At 38.1% G+C, this 21851-nt stretch overlaps 2 protein-coding genes across 9 annotated transcripts in view; one reads left to right on the top strand and one right to left on the bottom strand.

Moving 5' to 3' along the window:
- Positions 1 to 199: 199 nt before the first annotated feature.
- DONSON (DNA replication fork stabilization factor DONSON) lies at positions 200 to 20292 on the top strand (the record flags this gene model as incomplete). 6 transcript variants are annotated; one of them, XR_014296776.1, is made up of 13 exons in its annotated part: positions 200 to 505; positions 1254 to 1334; positions 2478 to 2681; positions 3708 to 3886; positions 5323 to 5501; positions 6135 to 6216; positions 6324 to 6428; positions 7027 to 7225; positions 7948 to 8160; positions 8921 to 9066; positions 13786 to 13868; positions 15064 to 15159; positions 20224 to 20292. XR_014296776.1 is itself a non-coding variant. In XM_082654883.1 (11 exons), 10 exons carry the CDS (start codon positions 200 to 202, stop codon positions 9056 to 9058), a joined length of 1686 nt encoding a protein of 561 aa, XP_082511009.1. In that variant the 3' UTR covers positions 9059 to 9066; positions 15064 to 17966. The 6 variants fall into 6 exon arrangements, 3 of the variants coding, with proteins under 3 accessions (XP_082511009.1, XP_082511010.1, XP_082511011.1); XR_014296777.1 differs by lacking the exon at positions 15064 to 15159 and having other exon boundaries at positions 20224 to 20252; XR_014296778.1 differs by lacking the exon at positions 20224 to 20292 and having other exon boundaries at positions 15064 to 17966.
- SON (SON DNA and RNA binding protein) overlaps positions 10103 to 21851 on the bottom strand; it is a 31279-nt gene continuing 19530 nt past the window's right edge. The window contains exons 7-12 of one of the 3 annotated variants that reach the window (XM_082654877.1): positions 19175 to 19285; positions 17977 to 18093; positions 13703 to 13850; positions 11957 to 12028; positions 11735 to 11850; positions 10103 to 11178 (exon numbers count right to left, since the gene is read on the bottom strand). In XM_082654877.1, coding sequence (XP_082511003.1) covers positions 11020 to 11178; positions 11735 to 11850; positions 11957 to 12028; positions 13703 to 13850; positions 17977 to 18093; positions 19175 to 19285 — 723 coding nt within the window. In that variant the 3' untranslated portion in view covers positions 10103 to 11019. Of the gene's footprint in view, positions 11232 to 11734; positions 11851 to 11956; positions 12029 to 13702; positions 13851 to 14481; positions 14562 to 17976; positions 18094 to 19174; positions 19286 to 21851 lie in introns of those variants that run through there. The other 2 variants (XM_082654878.1, XM_082654879.1) reach the window with 2 other exon arrangements.

The following is a 21851-nucleotide window of genomic DNA, read 5'->3' as shown; positions in this document are numbered from 1 at the left end:
CGCGGCGTCCGGCGAGGCCCAGGGCCCTCTCGTGCCCTCGGCCTCAGAGGAACACAGCCGGGGGCGGGGCCTCGCGAGCGCCGTACGGCACACGCGCCGAGAGACGCCGCGAGGGCGGGGCTACGTCGGGGCGGGGCCGCGGCGCGCGGGAAGCGCCAGGGGTTGCTGCGGGTCGGGTCCTCGGCCTCCGAGGCGCGTGATGGCACTGTCGGTGCCCGGCTACTCGCCCAGTTTCAAAAGGCCGCCAGAGACATTGCGGCTCCGACGGAAAAGGGGCCGGAGCCTTGGGGCCGCCTCTCCGACCGAGGAGCGGCCCGAGCCGGCGACCCGCCGCGCCGCCCTGACGGCCGGGCTGCCCCTCCGCCCTTTCCCGGCAGCGGGCAGAGGCGGCGGCGGCCCGGCCGTGTCCCGAAGGAACCCCTTCGCCCGCCTGGACAACCGGCCGCGGGCCGCCGCCGAGCCTCCCAGCGTGCCGTCCCGCGGCCAGCAGGAGGCGCCGGGCCCGGTGAGTGTCTTCGTGCCTGGGAGCCGAGGGGCTCTCGTAGTTCGTGGGTCGATTCGGCTGTGAAGTAGAGATGGCGGGTTCTTGCGTTCCAGGAGCGAAATGGGCGCGAAGCCGAAGCCGCCCGCGGCCTCAGGGGGCCCCGAGCCCTGGGGGTGGCTGCCCTGCGAGGTCGGGGCGGCGTGAAGTGCGCTTCACAAGCTGCCGCGGGACTTGCGGGGCCTTCCCATCCTGAGGAGTGGACCCCGCCGCCCCGCCCGGCGCGCGGCGGGGGAGTTTGGGCTGCAGCCGTCTGGTGGGGGGTTGGAGATCAGTGGGAAGAGAGCTTCGAGTAATCCTGGCACTACTCCTGGAAGGCCACCGTTTGATGGGAAGGTTACAGGACCCTCTTTCCTGCGTGATTCAGTGCCTGCCTTCTCACACGCTCAAAATTGTTCTGGGGTTGGGGGAATGTTGAGTATTGATGGGGTCAGAATTTACTAGTATTTGTCTTACCCCACAACCTTTTGGATCTTTTGAACTGAGATTATTGATTACTGAGTTCTTAGTTGCGCAAATCACCTGCCCTTTTCTTGGTCCATTTTGATAGTAAAGTTCAGGCACAAAACAAGTGAAATCCTCTGTTATACTGATTTGCGCTCACGTGAATTCCTGCACTTGCTGAGAAACTTGTATGCCAGGTGAAGGTCTACATGTTTAAAGCGAACTCCAGCATCATTTATAATTTAAAAGGACCATTTTTTAACCTCAGTTTTTAGATTCTAATCGAGAAAATGATTTGATCTGGGAAGAGAAGATTCCTGAAAGAACAGCCGTTACTGAATTACCCCAGGTAATACTTTTTAAATGTCATTAGAGTGTATATTCTTATAACATAAGTGTATACTTCTCAGAAGTGTTTTACTCGGAAAATAGTTTCACAGAGAGCCCCAAGTGATCATCTCTACCAGGGTTGAAAAGATGGCAGGCGTCAGCCTTGGTAAAGGACTTTTATGTTGTGGTAATGTTTATAATGGCACCAGTGCCAAAGCAGGCGTAGATGTGGGTTTTCTTTCTGCCCCCAACAGTTTTCACGCTCTTCTGTAGGTAGTGACAACTCCAGCTCATCACTCAGAGCCAGTGCCTCCAGGCTCAGCTGCTTTTTGAACTTAATTCTTCACTGCATCTTCAAACCAAATCCCCAAATTAGTTCCACAGGTTGTGGTATATCACTGAACCTCCCTACCACCACCATACACACAGAAACGCTTCTTGATTCCATTCTTCAGCTGCTTCTTTCGTGATAGTTTAACAAATGCATAGATTGTCCTAATGGGAGCAGGCTAGAAGAGTTCCCAAGACCCAGTCTCCCTTCCTTGCAAATAAATGGCCTTTGGGTCTCTTGGAAATAGTTCCCTCTTCCCCGTTATTTTTTAATAATGTCATCTAGAAGAATTATTGTAACGTGGAGAATACTGACTTGACAGCAAAACAGTTGGGGAGGAATTTTTGAGGTCGGCAAATGCTTCTTAAATATGGCCTCTAAGAACCCAACCTAAGTTACCTGCAAGAGCAACTTAGACCTGGTTCCAGAGTTTTAGAGGCTTAAAAAGTGCTTTTTAAAAAATACTTGGAAGATTTCTGCTTTGATAGCAGTATCAATAGTAGATGTTTTTAAATCATGATCGTGAAAATAGTACGTCTCTTGTAACTAAACTATATAGAACTATAATAAACTAAAAAGTGAAACCTGCCCTTCCACCAGCCTCAACAAGAAATTCCCACTTTCCAGAGATAACATCACTGTTAATGGTTTAGTGTGGCTCTTTCCAGACTCTTTCACAGTGTGTAGTATATGTTCAGTGTTATTTATTGTACCGTTCATAACATTTTGAAATTTCAGTGGTCATGAGTATGTTAGTTGATGAATTCTATAGATTGAAGGGGTTTTTTCCATGGTACTCTACTAATTTTTGTGTTCTTTGTTTTCTGAAAGACTCCTCATGTATCATTCTCCGAATCTGATATTCCGTCCTCAGAAAGTACTGAGTTACCTGTGGACTGGAGTATTAAAACTCGACTCCTTTTCGCCTCTTCTCAACCCTTTACCTGGGCAGATCATTTGAAAGCACAGGAAGAGGCTCAAGGTGTCATCCAGCATTGTAGGGCAACAGAAGTTACTTTGCCTCAAAGTATACAGGTAATTCTGTAAGAAAATAGCTATGCTTAAAAGTAACAAATTAAGTGTAAAATGTACTTCTCTGCAAAATATCAGAGATATTTCCTTCCATTAAGTTTTTCTTTTGACATTTAAAGACACAGAGACTTGGGAAATTTTTTGTTTCCCAAATGCTGCTTTCATACTGTTTTTTAAATCAGATTTAGTAACTGCTTGTTAAATTTATAGACCTGTTCTGAGAATTAGTCACTGCTGCAGGCAGGAATTGTTTGAACTACACTATCCTTTTCTAAGGCCTTTTGAGAAAGAAAACATAAGAAAATGAAAAGCAATTGAGGAGTAGGATTGCAAAGACAGATTGGTTATTTTACTGGTTTTCTCACATAATGTATACTGTATTTTTTAAATGCACTAATTCTTACCACCTGGGTGATGGTCTGTTGTAAATTTACAAGAGTTAATGAGTGCTAGAAAGGTTTTAGAGAAATGTAATTGCATTACTTTCAAGCAGCTCATCAACTCAAACTAGGTTAAAAGAGATTACCTGAAAGAGGCCTTGGTACATCTTTTTTGATAAATAGATCCATATGATTTGTGATTGGGATTATCGGTTTTTATTGGCTACTTTTGAAACAGTGCTATGAGGGGAGGGGGTTGAATATAGTGTTACACACACGCACGCGCACACACACACATCCAGCCACCCACCTACCACCGCCACAGCCGCCACTCCCCACCACCACCACCCGCCCTGGTGATAAAGAGTGATAGTCACTGTTCTCAAGGATGGTAGAGACAGGCGAATATTCCCATCTGCGTCTAAGCATCCCTTCTGGTATGTGGTTTAACAGACTGTAATGGCTGGGAAGGAAGGTTTTCCCAAACAATAATAAACTACATTTTAGCCCCTGTAACAGTTATTAACACTTTCTTACAGGAAGCAGTAAAGATCCTGAGAATAAGTGTTTGGTATATTCAGTGTCTTTTTAATTAAATTCTGTACTTCTACTGGGGCAAGAACTGTCCAATATCATCTTTGTATTTTAGGATCCCAAACTCTCCACTGAGCTCCGTTGTGCCTTCCAGCAGAGCCTTATCTATTGGCTCCACCCTGCCTTGTCTTGGCTACCATTGTTCCCTCGTATTGGAGCTGACAGAAAAATGGCTGGAAAGACAAACTCTTGGTCAAATGATGAAACCCTGCAACACATTTTAATGAGTGACTGGTAAGATTAGTAAAAATTTGTGCAACCCCTTTTCGCAGTATTGTCTCCTTATTTTATTTATGATGTGGAGATGAGCAGTAGTAGATGGATTTCTGTGTCCTTCTGAATTATTTTATTTAAACTGTAATAACTAACATTTAAATTGTTTACTTTTGGGTAATTCCCTGGCGGTCCAGTGGTTGGGACTTGGCGCTTTCACTGCTGTGGCCCAGGTTCAATCCTGGTCAGGGAACTAAGATCCCACATGCTGCGTGGTGCAGCCAAAAAGAAAAAAAATGTTAATTGTTTATTTTTTTTAGCTCTTATTCACTCTTTTTTTTAATTTTAATTTTTTTTTGGCCACACTGCACGGCTTGTGGGATCTTAGTTCCCTGACCAAAGGGATCGAACCCATGCTCCCTGCAGTGGAAGCGCAGAGTACTAACCACCAGATGGGGAGGGAATTCCCAGCTCTTGTTCACTCTTTACGTAGTTGTGGAATATATATATAAGTGTTTGATAAATATATAGAGACCTAATTCTTTAACGTTGTTATACTTTTTGCCAGTAGCTGCTTCCCTTCCCATCAGTGGAAGATACTTATTAAAAGTCAGCAACCAGGGCTTCCCTGGGGGTGCAGTGGTTGAGAGTCCGCCTGCCGATGCAGGGGACACGGGTTCATGCCCCGGTCTGGGAAGATCCCACATGCCGCGGAGCGGCTGGGCCCGTGAGCCATGGCCGCTGAGCCTGCGCGTCCGGAGCCTGTGCTCTGCAATGGGAGAGGCCACAACAGTGAGAGGCCCGCATACCGCAAAAAAAAAAAAAGCTTTAAAAAAGTCAGCAACCAGGGCTTCCCTGGTAGCGAAGTGGTTAAGAATCCGCCTGCCAATGCAGGGGACACGGGTTCGAGCCCTGGTCCGGGACGATCCCACATGCCGCGGAGCAACTAAGCCGGCAGGCCGCAACTACTGAAGCCTGCGTGCCGCAGCTACCGAAGCCCGCACACCTAGAGCCCCCGTGCTCCGCAACAAGAGAAGCCACTGCAATGAGAAGCCCACGCACCGCAACAAAGAGTAGCCCCCCGCTTGCTGCAACCAGAGAAAAGCCCGTGCGCAGCAACAAAGACCCAACACAGCCAAAAATAAATAAAATAAAATAAATTTATTTAAAAAACAAAAGTCAGCAACCAGTTATCAATTAAGTTTTGTTTAAAGACAAAATGGCTAGTGTTTAAATGGTAAACACTGTTCGTTAAAGTATTTAGAAGTCATCAGTGAGTCCTGTGACCAATTTCAGTCCTTTAAAAAGCCAAGTTCTATGTCATGGCAAAAATTCAGACCATTATCTGTAATATTTGTGTTTTAAATCAGGTGAGTATCAAATTAAATTATACAAAAACTATTTTAGATGTTGAGTTAGTTTTAACAATGCCTAAAGAAAAATGTTTTTCTTCATAGGTGTGTGAGCTTTACTTCTCTGTATAATCTGCTGAAGACAAAACTTTGCCCCTATTTCTACGTTTGTACCTATCAGTTTACTATCCTTTTCCGTGCAGCGGGATTAGCAGGAGATGATGTAATCACGGCTCTCATGTCTCCTACAACTAGAGGTATAAGAGAAGCTATGAAAAACGAAGGTAAAACTAGAGGTTTAAAGTGAGAATACCACACTATATAGTAAACACTCCTTAAAAGCTAAAATTTGAACTGTCTTTTAGCAGTTGAATTATCTTCTACCAGTTTTATCTAATTGTTTTAAGAATTATTTTATTCATTTTTTAATTTTTTTTCCAGCGTTTAATTAAGCTGTCCATTATACATAGCTTTAAGTTGTGTTCCCTTCTCTGATCTCTAAACATATATCAAGCTGGAATGTCCCAATCTGAATATACTCCTATAGAAATTCTTTTATAATACAAATTATCTACCCCCTTTTGATAACATGATCTTTAAAGAGGCTCAACTCATTAGTGGGTCATGAAATCTATTCAGTGGACTCATTCAGCACCTTATAAAAAAATGAAATAGAGTAGTATATACTTGATGAAAGAGTACCACATGTAGTGAGACTATGTATTGTCCTGAACCATTTGTTTCAAGGAGATATGTGTGTTGTGAGCTGCCGTCAAGAAAGCATGAAAAGTACTGCTTTAATACATCAGGAGTAAAAACTCATTTTCAAATATACTCTCTACAAGTCGGGCACACCTGTTTAATTCCTTCAGATTATATTAAAGAAAACATAGTTACATTTTTCTTTTCTCATGTAGGTATTGAATTTTCTTTGCCTTTAATAAAAGAAAGTGGCCATGAGAAGAGGAAAGCGTCTGGAACAAGCTTGGGACATGGGGAGTATGTGATTAAAATAACCTTTTACATCATCTGGTGACTTATGGATTCAGTGTAGAGGAAATAGCTTTAGGAAATGGGAACCCTGACTAACTATAGCAATTTCCTAGGGAGCAAGCAGTCAGCGATGAGGATGAAGAAGAAAGTTTTTCCTGGCTGGAAGAGATGGGTGTGCAAGATAAAATTAAAAAACCAGATGTACTTTCTATCAAGCTGTATCCTTTCAGTTGCTGTTAACTAGAATTTATTTTCATTGAATTAAGTTAGCAATGTAATTTTTTTTTTTTTTTTTGGCCGTGCCACACAGCATGCGGGATCTTAGTTCCCCGACCAGTTGCCCCCTGAAGTGGAAGCGCAGATTCCTAACCACTGGACCGCCGGGGAACTCCCTTGAGCAATGTAATACTGACTGACAGTTTTATTTAAGTATAAACTTAAACTATCTTTAAGATATTAAAACTGATACTCCATCATGACATTAAAAAACCCCTAAGTACCAAAAAGCCATGAACAATTATTAAACTTTTTTAAGTGAAAATATTCTATTTTGGTTAAGTTTGTGAGGGAACTGGAACATATTTTTGACTAGAGGAGAAATCAGTTTTTGTTAGGTATCAATTTCTAGCTAATTCAGATGGTCAAAAAAATCATTTTGATCATTCAGATGCCTTATAATTGCAGTGAAGAGGATTAGCAAGAGCATTTCCAGTTTGGAGTGGGGGAAGAGGGTTCCAGGTGATTCAGGATTAAGATAACTGCTGTTCCTTTTGGTATGGGATTTGCATTTGCAGTTTCCTTGATTGTCATGTCCAGGCGTAAAGAGATACATGAAGTACAAATGGATCACAGACCCGAGTCTGTTGTGTTGGTGAAGGGAACGAATACCTTTACATTGCTAAATTTTTTGATCAACTGTAAGAGTTTAATCGCTACCTCAGGTCCCCAGGCAGGACTTCCACCAACCCTCTTATCACCTATAGCTTTCCGAGGCGCCACAATGCAAATGCTTAAGGTAATAAAAAAAAAAAAAAAGAAATTCTACACTGATCCTCATAACCTAGCTTTTAAAGACATACTTTTCCTTTTTTGATACGATAAATTCTGTATTTTAGTAACTCCTGACATTTTTACATGGTGCGTATTTTTTCTTTCCTCCCAGTAAAAAAATTCCTTGATATAAAGTTATTATCAAAGGAATTATATGAAAAGTTATATTTGAATTATTGCCATAAGGAAAAGTTGCTTTCTTAAAGTTTGTCTTTCATAACCAGTGAAAGAATAGAGCCAAGAATGTTATGTTAAATTATAGGCGGTCTCAAAAACTGGATCATGGATAAGTGAAAAGAATAACTATATATCCATATTGTTGAAGAATTACACATGTAATTTTCATGTGTGTTACATATGCTGAAGGTAATAGCAACAGAATCTAATTTTTATTTTCCTAATATTATGCATTGAAAGTGCATTAATCAGAAAGGATACCATATTAAAGTTACATTCTCTAGAACTAATACTTAAATTGACAGCCTCATAACTTGGAGGAGAGGATGCTGGAAACAGAATTACTGAACATTTTTTACTCATGTAACATTCTTTTGATGTCTTGTGAACTACTTTTGTTCCTTAACTGTTAAAGAGAGGAATACCCAAATGAGAAGTTATTGATCACATTTTTAGTTAGGGACAAAAGCTTGAGAGATGACCATAATTTTCTTTAAATTATTTTTGAAGGCGCGAAGTGTAAACGTGAAGACACAAGCTCCTTCTGGATACAGAGATCAATTTAGTTTGGAGATTACAGGTCCTATCATGCCTCATTCTCTACATTCAATGACTATGCTACTCAGATCTTCACAGAGTGGGTCATTTTCTGCAGGACTGTATACACATGAGCCAACTGCTGTATTTAATATCTGCCCACCAAAGGATAAAGTACTGGATAAGGTAAGTAGACAGCTGGTAAACACATTTAGTTGCAGTTTTCTCAAACTAAATGGATGAAGTCAGTCACTTATGATGAGCCAAACTGGTGTTTCAAGTTATTAAACTGTACTGCTTAATATTATCAATTACAATTACTAAGAGGGAAGGGATAATGACTATAAAGTATTTTTGTGTGTGAGGTAAATTTTATGAATTCAGGCTGTTGTATTCAACACTGACTAAAGAACTTCCCAAACAAAAGGCAAGTTTTCATTGTTCTCTCAGATCCAGAACCTAACAGTGCCTGCTTGCTTACTGTGGGGGTGGGGGTAAATAAATAATTATGGGTGTTTATTTAGCTGCATAGGCCTTTTTTTCTATAGAACTTTTTCTTAGATTCGGGGAGGGATGAGCTGCTTGTTTCATGTGATCCAGCAGTTTCTAGATATGTATCCACACTTTAATAAAACTGAAGTAGCTGCTTTACAACATATCTGCCTTTAATTTTGGACATATAGCTTTTTACTTAGAGGTAATGAGACCTTTAAAACTATTTTTATCCGTTTGCCAGACTTATAAAAATAACCAAAATTATTATTTTTGGATGCTGTCATTATGCAGAAATTCTTAGGATGAGCTTCTATTGATAATGATAACAATGAATTTGCCCTTACTGAATAAGGCATCTATTTGTCAAAGAGCCCATGGTAATTTTAAAAACTCATCAGTGTTCAAGGACTCTGACAGTGCTTTTTACTGACTTGCATACATATTTCCACAGGAGGCTGTTCATGAGGAGCTTGCCAACTGTGGATTGCACCCTAAAACTCTGGACCACCTTAGTCAAACACCGATACTGGGGAAATCATCTTTACGGCATGTGGCAATGAGTGACTACATTTATAATTGGAGATCCTGAACACCAAAGTAAGCCTAAAAGGAATCTTTGAGGAAAAAAGCCTTCTAGCAAGGAAATTCAAGATACTTGTATCTTTGGCTTTAAAGTTCACTTTGGAAGTTTAAAGGAATATAGCTTTAAAAATACTCAAATGTTTACAAACATTAACCTTTTACAATACTTTTATTACATGCACTAAGCAGTAAATAGGATTAAGGTTTCAAAATCAACATTTGTTTTTACTTTTTTGATTAAATATTCAGATATGAAGATAAACTTTTTAAAAACTTCAAAAACCAGGCTTCCTTGGTGGCGCAGTGGTTGAGCGTCCGCCTGCCGATGCAGGGGACACGGGTTTGTGCCCGGTCCGGGAGGATCCCACATGCCACGGAGCGGCTGGACCCATGGGCCGTGGCCGCTGAGCCTGCCCGTCCGGAGCCTGTGCTCCGCAACGGGAGAGGCCACAACAGTGAGGGGCCCGCGTACCGCAAAAAAAAAAAAAAAAACTTCAAAAACCTTGAATGAAAATTCTAGATCCATTAACCTAATTATAAATTGGGTAGAAAACTGAGCGTTTCCTTGCAAATGGAAGTTGAGGCTTAGTATCAATTATCTCATGCCATTGTGACTAACAGCATCAGGGCAAAACTATCTTTAACAAGTTCCTTAGGATTATTAGCAAGTTCTAGTTATAAAGGTAGAAAACAAATGTAGACAGTATCTACTGAGCTGATTGTTGACGCTTCCACCTTAGTTGTTTTCCTACCTGTTTACAATTCCTCTATTCTCCATACATATTACTTGTTTTAATGCATGTTAACTCAGATGAGGGTATTTTGTATTCCATATAGAATAGGATTAAGAGTTGTAAAGTATGCTCAGCTGTCATGACAAAGTAGTATTTAATATGTTCTTGTAGGTATTTGTGTATGTGTGTGTATATATACATATATAATTCAAATTTTCTTAAATAAAAGTGCTTAGAAATCAAAAGCATTGGGTGAAGAAGTAACAGTAGTGAAGAAGTATGTGTTCACTTTGTAATCCAGAAAATAAACCACCACATTTATTCCAGAGAAGTTTATATTTGGGCCTTAAGCTTTTGAAAATAAAGTTTAGAGACAGAGCATATGAATACCACTGTAATACACATGAAATATTCTATCAGACCCTAAAAATTAACATAAACTTAAACTTTCTCATAGTCAACAAAATAGTGGCTGGGTGCCGATTTTATTAGATAAGTTGGTTACAGCATTTTAATTATCATTTTACGTCTATCTAGGTGTAGCTGAAATTCAAAATGCACATCAAAGTAAAACTATATCACAACTCAATGCCATACTAAATGTACTTGGCCTCTGCAGTAAAATTCTAGTCAGACTTCATTTTAACTCCCTTCTCATTCATGGCCCAAGTGGCTTTTGACAGAAACGCAGGACTTAGTGCTGACCATCACACAACATACCACTTTCTTTTTTTTATAACCTCTACAAAATTTAAAGGGGATACAGTGGCGTTAGCCCTGTGGAACAGATCTTGCTTGATTACCTCAATAACACTGGCCCAGTATCTGTCCAGCAGAACCCATTGTGAACTAGTACAAGGTGCACAGCCCTTCACTGACTACAGGCAAGTGTTACAGCAGCCTAGCCATAAGTAAGGGGAGTTGACATCATAGTACAAAATACAGTATAAAAGCGTTATTTAACATTCCACACTGAAGATTACGGATGCCTTCAAACAATCGTTTGGATGTTAGCCACTTAAACAAATACATCACTAAGGTAAACAATATAAACATACCAAAACCTTGTATGGTTAAATACAATTTCCATGGTACAAAAATCAAAGCCTGGAGATGTTTGTACAGATTGCTTTTTACACAATGTCTTAAATTGCCAAATATTTACAACATTAAAGAGGAAATACATTTTGATGCAGAGTAAAATTATCTGAAATGATTAATATAAAACCTCAATCTATCTACGTGAGGCACTCCTGAAGCAAGTGGCATTAGCCATGAGGTCCTTTGGTACAAGGCCCATTGCTTGAAGAACCACAGTAGCTGCTGTGGCTTTAGCATGCTTCTTATTAGGGCTGGCAAAGCTGGGCTGGTAAGCGCTTCCATTTATCAATACCTATTCAAGAAAAACATACAATTGGGCTGGTAAGGGCTTCCATTTCTCAATACCTATTCAAGAAAAACATACAATAAGAACAGCATCAAACTTTAATATCTATTAGCTTTGTAATTTTTTCACTAAATGCTAGAAAGATAATTTACAAAAATATAAAACCCATACCATGTAAGTCAAATAAATCTCAACCCTAAAAGAAGCAAATCATTTGGGAAAAGGGACTTGACTGCAAATTAAGAGCAGGTCTCCAAATTGAAGCGCGGGGGGCGGGGGGGGGGCACGGCGGGAGGGAAGCCTGATAAAAACAATTAGTTCCCCACATTCCACTAGAAAAGGTCAACAAATTGTTCACCAGATTTTGCCCACATCTTTCCCGCCAACATTTAAAAAATAATAGGATATTAACAGGTCACATTAAAGCATATACACATATACACACTCCCAACCCACAAACAATACATTAATCCTGTGATCATATAATGCTTATCCCTCACCCTCTAACATCAAGTTATCAAATTAACAAATGTATACAATTAATGCAGAAATTCATATTTACCCTAAAGAGAAAATGTTTGCGATGATCAGGGCCACTATCATGGACCAAGAGAAATTCAGGTGGTTGCCACCTTCTCTTATTACAGATTTCCATCAAGGCAGACACAGGATGTTTGCCTGCAGAGAAAAAAATAACCAGTTATAATTATCTCCACATCTGAGGCAACAAACTTGAATTCAAGGGGAAGGTGGAACAAGAAGAAATTCAAAACTGTACTCTCACCTGACAGATCTTTCATTGCGGCAGAGAAGTTTCCAGACCTCTTTTGTGCTCTTTCTCCTACTGCAACAAGACCTTAAAAAAAAACAATGATCACTGAATAAATTTCAAAGCATTAAAATTACAATATAGCAAAACAACTACTCCCTCTATAGGAAACTGAACCTCAATCCAGGCCCTCAAATAGAAGTCAACACCCACCCACTACCCTTGATCTTGACTTCTATTTTGTTGTTTCAATACGTAAATCTATACATTGTCTTCATTTATCTTAGTACTGGAAATTGTACAAAATTAAAATTTTCAGAAAAGTTAATGTGAATACATAAATTGCTATAATTATCAACAACTCCAGATCTGTTTCTTCCTAAGTTTAAAAAGTAGTGGCTCTTTGCAAATGATTTCTAAAGGTTTCTCATCCCTTGAAAAATGATGCTCAGTTTAAGTATGTTCCCCAGAAGTCGAGGATTTTAGGCCAAAAAAAAGTGAGAAAGGCTCTCATGGATAAATGGGTCCATTTCTTTTCCCAGCTAACAAGCCCTTTCTGACTTCAAACATGAGATGTACTCAAAAGACCAACAGCCTCAGCCTCACTTTCCAAAAGGGGTTTATTTAGCTACGTTCCTAACTAAAATCAATGCTTTCCATTTAAATCCTAGGGGGAATTTTTCAACCAGTTCTTTGCCAATTCTGCCACTATGCTTTCCCAAACCCAGGCCACACTGCACAATTCCAAAGGAACTATTCCCTGGAATTATGCAATGCACCCACAGATGTTGTCTTCTCATAAACCACCTTTTATGACACACAGAATCTATGCAACTTGTATAAGCAGTATAATGTCAATGTGACAATAAGTACAATGTCGTTTTCTAATTTAAAGTTTGCATTAATGCTGCATTAGTGGATGATTGTGTTATTTCCAAGTATCACTATTACAATAAATTCTCTCCAATTTGGAATAAAATGGCAACATACTATTCTTGGTAGATGACAATGTAGAAATTCTGATACAAAACATTTTTTAAAATACATAATTTGGTCAGAGCTAGTTGGTTTCCAAATTCATTAGGACAGTAATTTAACTGAATTAACTTCAACTTAACTTTCTGATTACAAAGATAAGGAAAATAAATTAGTTTTAAATTTTCCAGTTTTTAAAAATCAGCTTTAAACAAGCTATTGAAATCACATTTAGCTGGCAGCCCCATGTGATTCTACAATAGACATTATTCCAAGGGAAGAAATGCAATGTGAAGAGGTAATACTGCTGTCAGCAGTGGGTCTACTCTCCAGTCCCAACCCAACAGAACTCAATTACTGAGCTTGAAAAAAGGGATGTGCAAAAGGGGTTTAGAAAGTGAAGACTAAACAGAACTCTCTAATAGGAAAATGAGAATATGTGGGATAAAGATCTTTGAAAGAAAAAATAAATCCTAGAAACAAAAACAAGCACATGTTCCCTGTCAAGAGAAAACAAAATGGAAATTCTATCTAAATATGAAATCTAATTAAAAACTTAATCATATATTGCACATAACAAAGGTTGTCGCCTTTTACGCTCAAATTAGTGTCTCCATCTATATATAAAGCTTCTGAAAATGGGTTAAACATTTTTTTCCTAACAAAAAGCTATATATACTGTAAGAAGTGCCTCCAGTTCAGGATCACTGGCATCAGAAGAATTTATGATAGTAATGAAATCCTAAATGTTAGAGGAGGTATAATAAACATTCTAAAAAAACTTACCTTTTCGATCTGTCTTAAAATCAACTAGAATAGGTTCCTTATTTCCTTCTTTGTTTTTTCCTAATCCTTCTCCTTCTTTCCAGCCCATTTTTCTCATCAAAACGGCTCCCATTCCTCCAGTTACTGGGGCTGCTCTTAAGAACTGATCCTATCCAAAGAAAGAAAGGTAAAATATCCCCATTTTATAGTTAGAATTTGACTACAAACTCAGTGCAACTTTTTAAAGAAAGAAAGCTTATTTTACTTCTAGATCTGTTATAGTTACAGAAATTAAATGCTTCTATACTTATATACATACTGTAGTGTGTATGTTCTAATTATTTTCACATAAACATAACAGTATTTTCAAAGTCAAATAAGTCAAATAGCAGGTTTTACGGTGGCCCTTGTGCCCCCCTCCAAAAAAAAATTAGAACACTCCTGTTTTCGTCCACTATTTAGGTTCACTGGTATCTCTTCTTAGCTTGCAAAATAAAAAGAAGGCAATGTTAAAACAGTCAATAATATTAATTGTCCCAGGTGTACCTAGTTAATGAATAAAGCCTAGAAATCATTTAGAAATAGTCTGGACACTGAAGAAGCATACTGTTATCATCCAAAGTTTTTTCCCCCCATTCTACCATAAATCAAGTATAAATTTTTTACTTAGAAAATCCCTATGAAGCAAAAAGATAACACATAAAATACCCTGTAATTATACCAAACTGAATTTTGAATTCTTTTAAAACCTAACTTGATGTTAAAAAGACTTTTAAAAAACTCCTTAAACGTTTACATACCTAGGCCTCGGTAGCAGCAGTGTTGTGAATAGTAGGGCTGGCACTGACCGGGGCAAGAAGACAGCTACAAGGATTTGGCCCTGAAACAAGTTTCCATACAGAGGGGTGAAAGTTCACAGGTTATTCTGTGAACAGTCATCTCTCTTGTATCCAACCCACTGAACCATAATTTCCATCAAAGCAGCAAACCACTTAATGTCGTAAGATGCACAACTATATACATTAGCATGGTCAACAGTTATTTTCACACGTTAAGAACTATGTGATGCCTCTTTTTAAAGGGCATCCATGTACATGTAACAAACCACTGAATTCTACTGTTGATCTTTATGTCCATTTTTTTAAAATTTATAACATACATATCCAAATCATGTTTTATTTCCCCTTGTTATTAAACAGTCTAGATTTACATTCTCTAGCAAATGTAAGCAAAAGTCATTAACTTATCAACAGAGGCAGTCAAAACTTTTGGTAGCTCTAGAAATAGTATACATTAATCTCCTCTACTGATAAGTTAATACTGAATTTTTAAATCTTGGTTTTTACACCATAGTAAAACTGTGTACTGTTATTTTTTCCCAGCTTTTTAATTATCTGCTGGGGAGAAAACATGCCAATGAAGTGTGACTAGACATTAAGTTCAACATGGTACTCTGATGGAAGGAGGCAGCTGTGGAGGTAAAAACATACCCCTGGTTCAGTTCCTTACTTGGTGCAGGCCATGCAGTGTTGGTGGACAGAGAAAAGTTAGCTGATGCTTGGATACCAACTGCCTTGTTGCTACACACCTAAAATTACTTTTACTTACTTCCAGGTTCATCCGCCCCTCTTTTCCAGGAAACACTCCTAAAAAAAAGGGCAACTGTGCAGAGTATAATACAAATCCCCAATAACGCAGGTTTCCGATTTTGTTTCCATTCTCTAATATCTTCAAATCTTTACACCAGTGTGTATACAGTTCAACAAAAAGCTAATTAATGAGACTACAAAAGTAAACAATATTCATCACGTCATGGCCAAATCATTTCATTCCAGAAAATAAAGCTTCTTTCAAATCAACAACCATTTAAATTTTTTTTTACTAATAATAAAGTCTCATACTTTTTCATCTAAGAATACACTGCAGCAAAGTAAAAAAGAATATGGAGAATGTTGGCATTCCATGTACTCTTTAATATTAAAAGAGGGTGCTGGCCTACAGCAAGGCAAGAAAACACCAAATGAACATTCTGAAAAAGTTTTCTAAATGAAACAAGTAGACAGTTTGTGATACTTGACAGTGAAGATGAATGTTAAATTTCTAGCTGCCTAATGACTTTTTCCATGTTTTTGCTCATTTTTATAAATAAAATGTTCCTGGCCTTAACTGACATTAGCAGCATATATTGTTCAGTAACATACAAATGGAACTGAAAACACTGCTTTCTTCTATAATTATTTAAAAATTTGGTCTGATGAATGAACACATCTTTCTCTTGTGATAACTTATCAAAAATGACTTATATCTACATTTTAAATGATGTAAATTATTTAAAATCTGCCAACTGTCTACAAGACTGGAAATCAAAAAAAATTAAGGGAAAGTTTACAGGGAACCAATTTAATCATTTTGTAAGAGTTATGTTAAAGCGATGACGTTTAGAAGTCTGTAGCATTATATATGGATCCGAACTTCACTGTACAAATGAAGACCAACTTTGCAATGGAATCACATTCTGAAGTTTCTACCTAGTAATGTACATGACTATTTAATTATTATGTGCTAAACACCCACATAAACTTCAAGTCTAACTTTCTGAAATATGGAGTACTCAACTTCAACATTAAATAGTATTAAAGAACTAAAATTGTTAAAGAAATAGATGTACATTTATAATTATTCCCAATGAGATGAAAGCCATTTTTCAAGCACTACATGAATCACTTTGGTATCTTAAATACTGTAATATAATTAGTCCAAAACTAATTCAAGCTTCAAAATATTTTGCTAGATTTTCATCTTTTTTCCAACATCAACCCCTAGTAAACTAAGTAAGTTGTAATTTTTTTAACCAACTTGATTGTGTACTCACTATATACATATTGGTGCAACTATTCCCCCCTCCCCCAAAAAGGGGGGCAGGCAAAGTAAGGATATGCTTTACATTAATTTGTTAATAAGATCACCAGAGATAATGCTATCAAAACTGAAAAAAAAAGTTATGAGATTAAAAGGTCCAAAGCAACAAAAAATATGACTTTTCAGAAATTCAGCTCACTCACTGGCACTCTCAGCAGTTTTCTATAGGTACCCATCCCATTACTGATCACCACCCTGCGAGGCAGGAAGAAGGCACTTGCAGACTGAAATTCCAAGTAATTACTTGCCACAATCACAAAAGGAGTCAGGAGTACAGCAGGATAAAGAAACCTTCCCAATCCATTAGACCACACAGCCTCCCAGTTTCAGCACTGCTATGCTGCCAGTACTCCTGAAACAAATTTCCCCATCACCCATCCAACCAAGCCACTCCCTTCACCAGAATACATTTTCTTCAGAAAGCCCTCTGTAACCACCTAAGACTCCCCCAACAACGAGGCAGCCGTAGGTGGAGTGCACACGTCTCACTGCAGGAGGAATCTGAAACCAGGAGCACCTACATCTTCACAGCACGAGGCGTCCGTCCTCTCCCTTGAATTTAGGTCTTACATATCCTGTTTTTTCACGAGATCAGCGGTTCTCAAATTGAACCTGTGGATCACCAGAGGCCACCAGGGCCTAAATGGTGGTCCACAGATAGTATTCGCCATCCCCGTCCCACCCGATTCCCCACCCTTCAGCACTGCCCACCCAACACTTCAGCCATCCTCCCCCAGCTTTCCAGACCCCTGGCAAGATCACCACATGCAGCACTAACACTGGGGCCTCCCAACCACGTGCTGTAACCAACAGCTGACAACCATGGGGACCTGGGGCTGGAGATCACAACAGGAATGAGGACTAGGGGCCAAGGGAGCTTACAGGAGGGCGCAGGCACTAAGGAAGAGGGGAAGAAGGGCACAGGAATAGAGGAACGGAAAATCAGGTGGCAGAAGGCTCTTGGGGGCAGTGCACCAAAAATAAACCTGTAATAAAGTATCCCATGATGAGAAAAAATCTGAGAACCACTGCTTTGAAATCATTAGATTGGTTGTCCAACAGGAACTGTGAAATATTCTGAACAGCACCTGATATACACTGTTAGCATTCAAAACACAGTTTAAAAAACCACCCCCACAAAACCCAGGAGCAGCAGGATATAAATTAAGTGGCTCTTGAGCCATATTTATACATTAGCCATTGTCTCATCAATCGATCCATCTTCAGTGTCCATCCTGGAGGATATATATACACATAGCAAATTTACCATGAAATTGGTTAGATTCACTGGCCTCTTTCTGCACTTTTAATAAAACATTTTCTTAAAAATTTTAACTTTGTACGTTGACACTTTTGTATGTGCATATGTTGTGTACCTTTTTAATCCAGGCCTGGGCACCAGTATTGGCCAACTGTTCTTGTGTCAGAACCTGTACTCCCGTACTTCCTGTGAACTGGCCAGGAATAGAGTTCAGCTGAGCCCAGGCATCAATCTGAAGAAAAGAAGAGGCCTCAATTAAGTAAAATTACTTCTCTAGTTAAAGTGCTACTGGTATTAATTTAATTCCCTAAATGAAATGGTTTACTTAGTTCCCGAAAAGGCTTAATAACAAAGTTAAATATTCAACTTTTCAAAAACAATATACTGAATTTGTACATCTTTAAAATTGTTTTCCTAAACATTCCAAAGCAGCAATTCAGTAACTGCTCAGTGGATCCCACTGATAAAATTTGAGATATCGCTAACAACTAAAAAGCACAGCTGACACTCATTCTTCAAAGTATCACACGGATACATGAAAAATATAGAAAATCACTCATATGGCAAAGGATCCTTGCCCTCCTGCTTACATATCTCATAAACGCATGCTAATTTGACAACCTCAATTTTTAATTACTTTCTTTGAAGTGTTACAAATCGAGAATAAATTCAAGATACATAGTTAGAGAATAATAAACATAGGAAATTGTTCAAACACTGTGATAACTAAAGAATTAGCTGTCATTCATTCAAAGTCTATTTACTGAACACCCGGTATTGTCAGTCAATTTATTTTCTCTCTGAACATGTACTTACTGCTTCCATATATTTACCATAGAAAAGCAGCCTATGGAGCCGCTGTCCACTGTTAAAAAAGCACAGACTCTGGATTCAGACTGTCTGGGTTTGGATCCCAGTTCCCTACTTAACTAGTTTTGTGACCTTGGGCCTCATTTAGCCACTCTTTACCTGTCTTCTCAGATGGAAAGTGGATTCAGACTGTCTGGGTTTGGATCCCAGTTCCCTACTTAACTAGTTTTGTGACCTTGGGCCTCATTTAGCCACTCTTTACCTGTCTTCTCAGATGGAAAGTGGAAACTCAATACACCTCACAGGGCTATTATGGGCACTTAGCTATTTTTATACATTAGATTATAAATTCTATGAGGGCAGATAATTTTTTCTATTTTTATTCTCTCAAGAAACAGCTCCTGCCCCACAGTACACAACATATACTGAATGATCAAGCCCCAAATCACTTTAAGTGAGCTTGCTAGATAAATGATCATGTAGACATTAAAACTGCTACATACCCGTTCCTGAGCACGATTTAACATGCTCATAGCTTCAAGGTCAAATGCATTCTCGCTGAGTCTTTTCTGAGCAAGTGCCCGCTCACTCATTGCTGTAGAGATGTCCACAGGCTAAGAAAGAAAATACAGATAATTATCTCAAATAACAACAGACCCCCTAAATTCTGAAAAATGCTCATATCTTTAGTTGCTTCATGTCAAAAACAAAATAAGTTTTATAGATTAAAATTTTGTAAAGTAGGGAGAAGAAACTAACCTTGAAAAACAGACAAGGATTGTTTAAGGTAAATTACAAAGTATCAGGCAGCAGTTGAACTCAACCTAAAATCCGACTTCTTTCTACTACATCAAATTACAATCATAGAAAGTTCCATGAAGAACTTAATCTCTGGCCTTCACTAACAAAACAGTCATTTATAATAAATGCGAATTTTTGAACAATTAATTTTGTAACTCATTAGCATTTTTCATTTTACCCTACTTCTCAGCATAACCCTCAAAAGCAATAAGCAAGGTTCTTAAATAAGCAGAAAACCACTATCACATCAGTGATCGTTCCTTCACTCGTCTGTCTGCACATGTTTTCACCTACTTGCAGTTGTTCATATAGTTTGGTCTTAGGAACTCGGTTTCTTCAAAGAATATATTTACTATATAAGTAAGTGGATCTTTTGTTTTCAGTTTATGTACATTTATGGTGGAAGTTAAAATATTTCTGTGGGGTACATAATTAATTGAAGCACTTAAAATACGTTTGAAATGTCTTAGGTCCTCCTTTTCAAAGCTCATATTCTACTTGTAAAAAGCTTAAGCTAAGCAGATGGGACTTAACTTTTTAAGAAGTATCATAATGTCCAAGAAATTTTTAAGGATAATCTTTAGAGCAAATACCGTATTTGCCAAATTTGTGGAGGGCTCAACCAGAGAAAGAAAAATTTGATGTTTTTGGTTCTAACATTAAGAGGTTAGGTTGATTGATGTTTGTCAACTCACCAATTCTTAATACTTGTTTTTCTTCTAACACTACTTAACCCATTAATATTTTCTAGTATTTCACCCAAGAAAATTCATTTTTGGAAAACGCTTATCTGACATGAAGTATTCCTAAATTCACTTACAAAGAATGACTAGTAAGTACTGCATGGATGTGACAAATACAAGGAAGTCAGTAAAATAACACAGGTTTTTTTAAAAAGCTAAACTAAGGTTACCTGTAATTTGACTGTGTAGTTGAGTATGAAATACTTCTTTTAAAAATAAGACCTATATAGTTGAGAAGGGTGTATGACTTTGAGAGAATAATTATACCTCATGCATAAAGATTAGTAATCTTCCTTTTTCCTATCTTCAGAACCCCTTAATCACTCCATCATTCTTAGTTATCTTGCTGAATCACCTAGTAAGATTCCTTTAGCAAAACTCAATTTTTCCTCCACAAGGTACCAGAAAGTACAGATTTCTATATATCTGCCTTCTTAAAATGAAAGCAGAATTAATCTGAATTCATTCTGTAACTGTTTATTAGACTGCTTACATATCTCATTTATGAAAGGTCCTAATTTCTTAGTCAACCTAGTAAATTATCCACACTAATTAGAATATTTCTGGGGCTATATAAGCAAAGCCAGATTGAAACACTAGAAAACTTAGTAAGTTCACTTTTCACTTCTATTACAATTGTGATCACCTGCTGGGACTTTAAGTGGGAACCCAGATATCTTAGTTCAAAATGTACATTCCTTTGGCCTTAGATGTTAAGATCATCGAAGTAATTTTTGAAAGCCCACTAAATATATCTCAAGTACTGTTCTTTAACCTTGCCAGAATTACTCCAGGTTTCATACCCATCTACAAATCTAAGTGTTAGAGTATTTAGGTATAAAATAATAGGTTTTTATTCTAAAAAGTCAAAACACAGAGGAGATACTGAGGAAAATGCACCTACCCATTACCACCCCAAGCTCCGATCCCCCAATTTCCATCTGTAAATTAGCCATAAAAATGTAGTTAAGATGGCTCCGAAAACTCCCAACTTTTCTAGAATAAAATTACTTCTTCCCAACTGGAAAGCAAATTAACATACCTATCTGTGAATTCTTCCTTCTGAAGACATTTTTATATCTTCATACTTTTTTCTCTTTTAACCTTTATTAAGTAAGTAGGTAACCTAAATACCCCATCATCATCCTCAGGATGAAACTTCATTCAAATCTCAGTAATATTATACGTTAAATTCACATCTCACTTTGAAAGGAATTTTTATTTATTTATTTAAATAGTATTTATTTAATATATCAACATTGGGATTTAATGTAAATTTACTTTAGATAAAATTACAACTAGTTTTTTCCTAATACAACTTCATTTATTCTTCAACAGGCTTACCAAATGAGCTGTAAGTTCATGTCAAAACTTTATTAACAAATAGTAATTTGACTATTAATTTCATATTCATACTTTTTAATGTGGAAAAATATACTCAAAGTATAATCAATCAGGATTATCTTAATCTCTTAAGGATTCTCAAGAGTTTGTATCAAAAAGCATATTTCCAGGTTTTCAAGGTAACTCAGGATATGCAATAAAAAGCCCCAAAGCAGTAATATTCAAAGACTACACCAAATGTTATGCATCAGTATTAAAACACTCATAAAATATCACAGCTACCCTTTAGAAC

This window comes from Grampus griseus, assembly GCF_964374135.1.
Source record: "Grampus griseus genome assembly, chromosome: 5".
Taxonomy (NCBI): Eukaryota; Metazoa; Chordata; class Mammalia; order Artiodactyla; family Delphinidae; genus Grampus; species Grampus griseus.
This window is presented reverse-complemented; position numbering and strand designations above follow the sequence as displayed.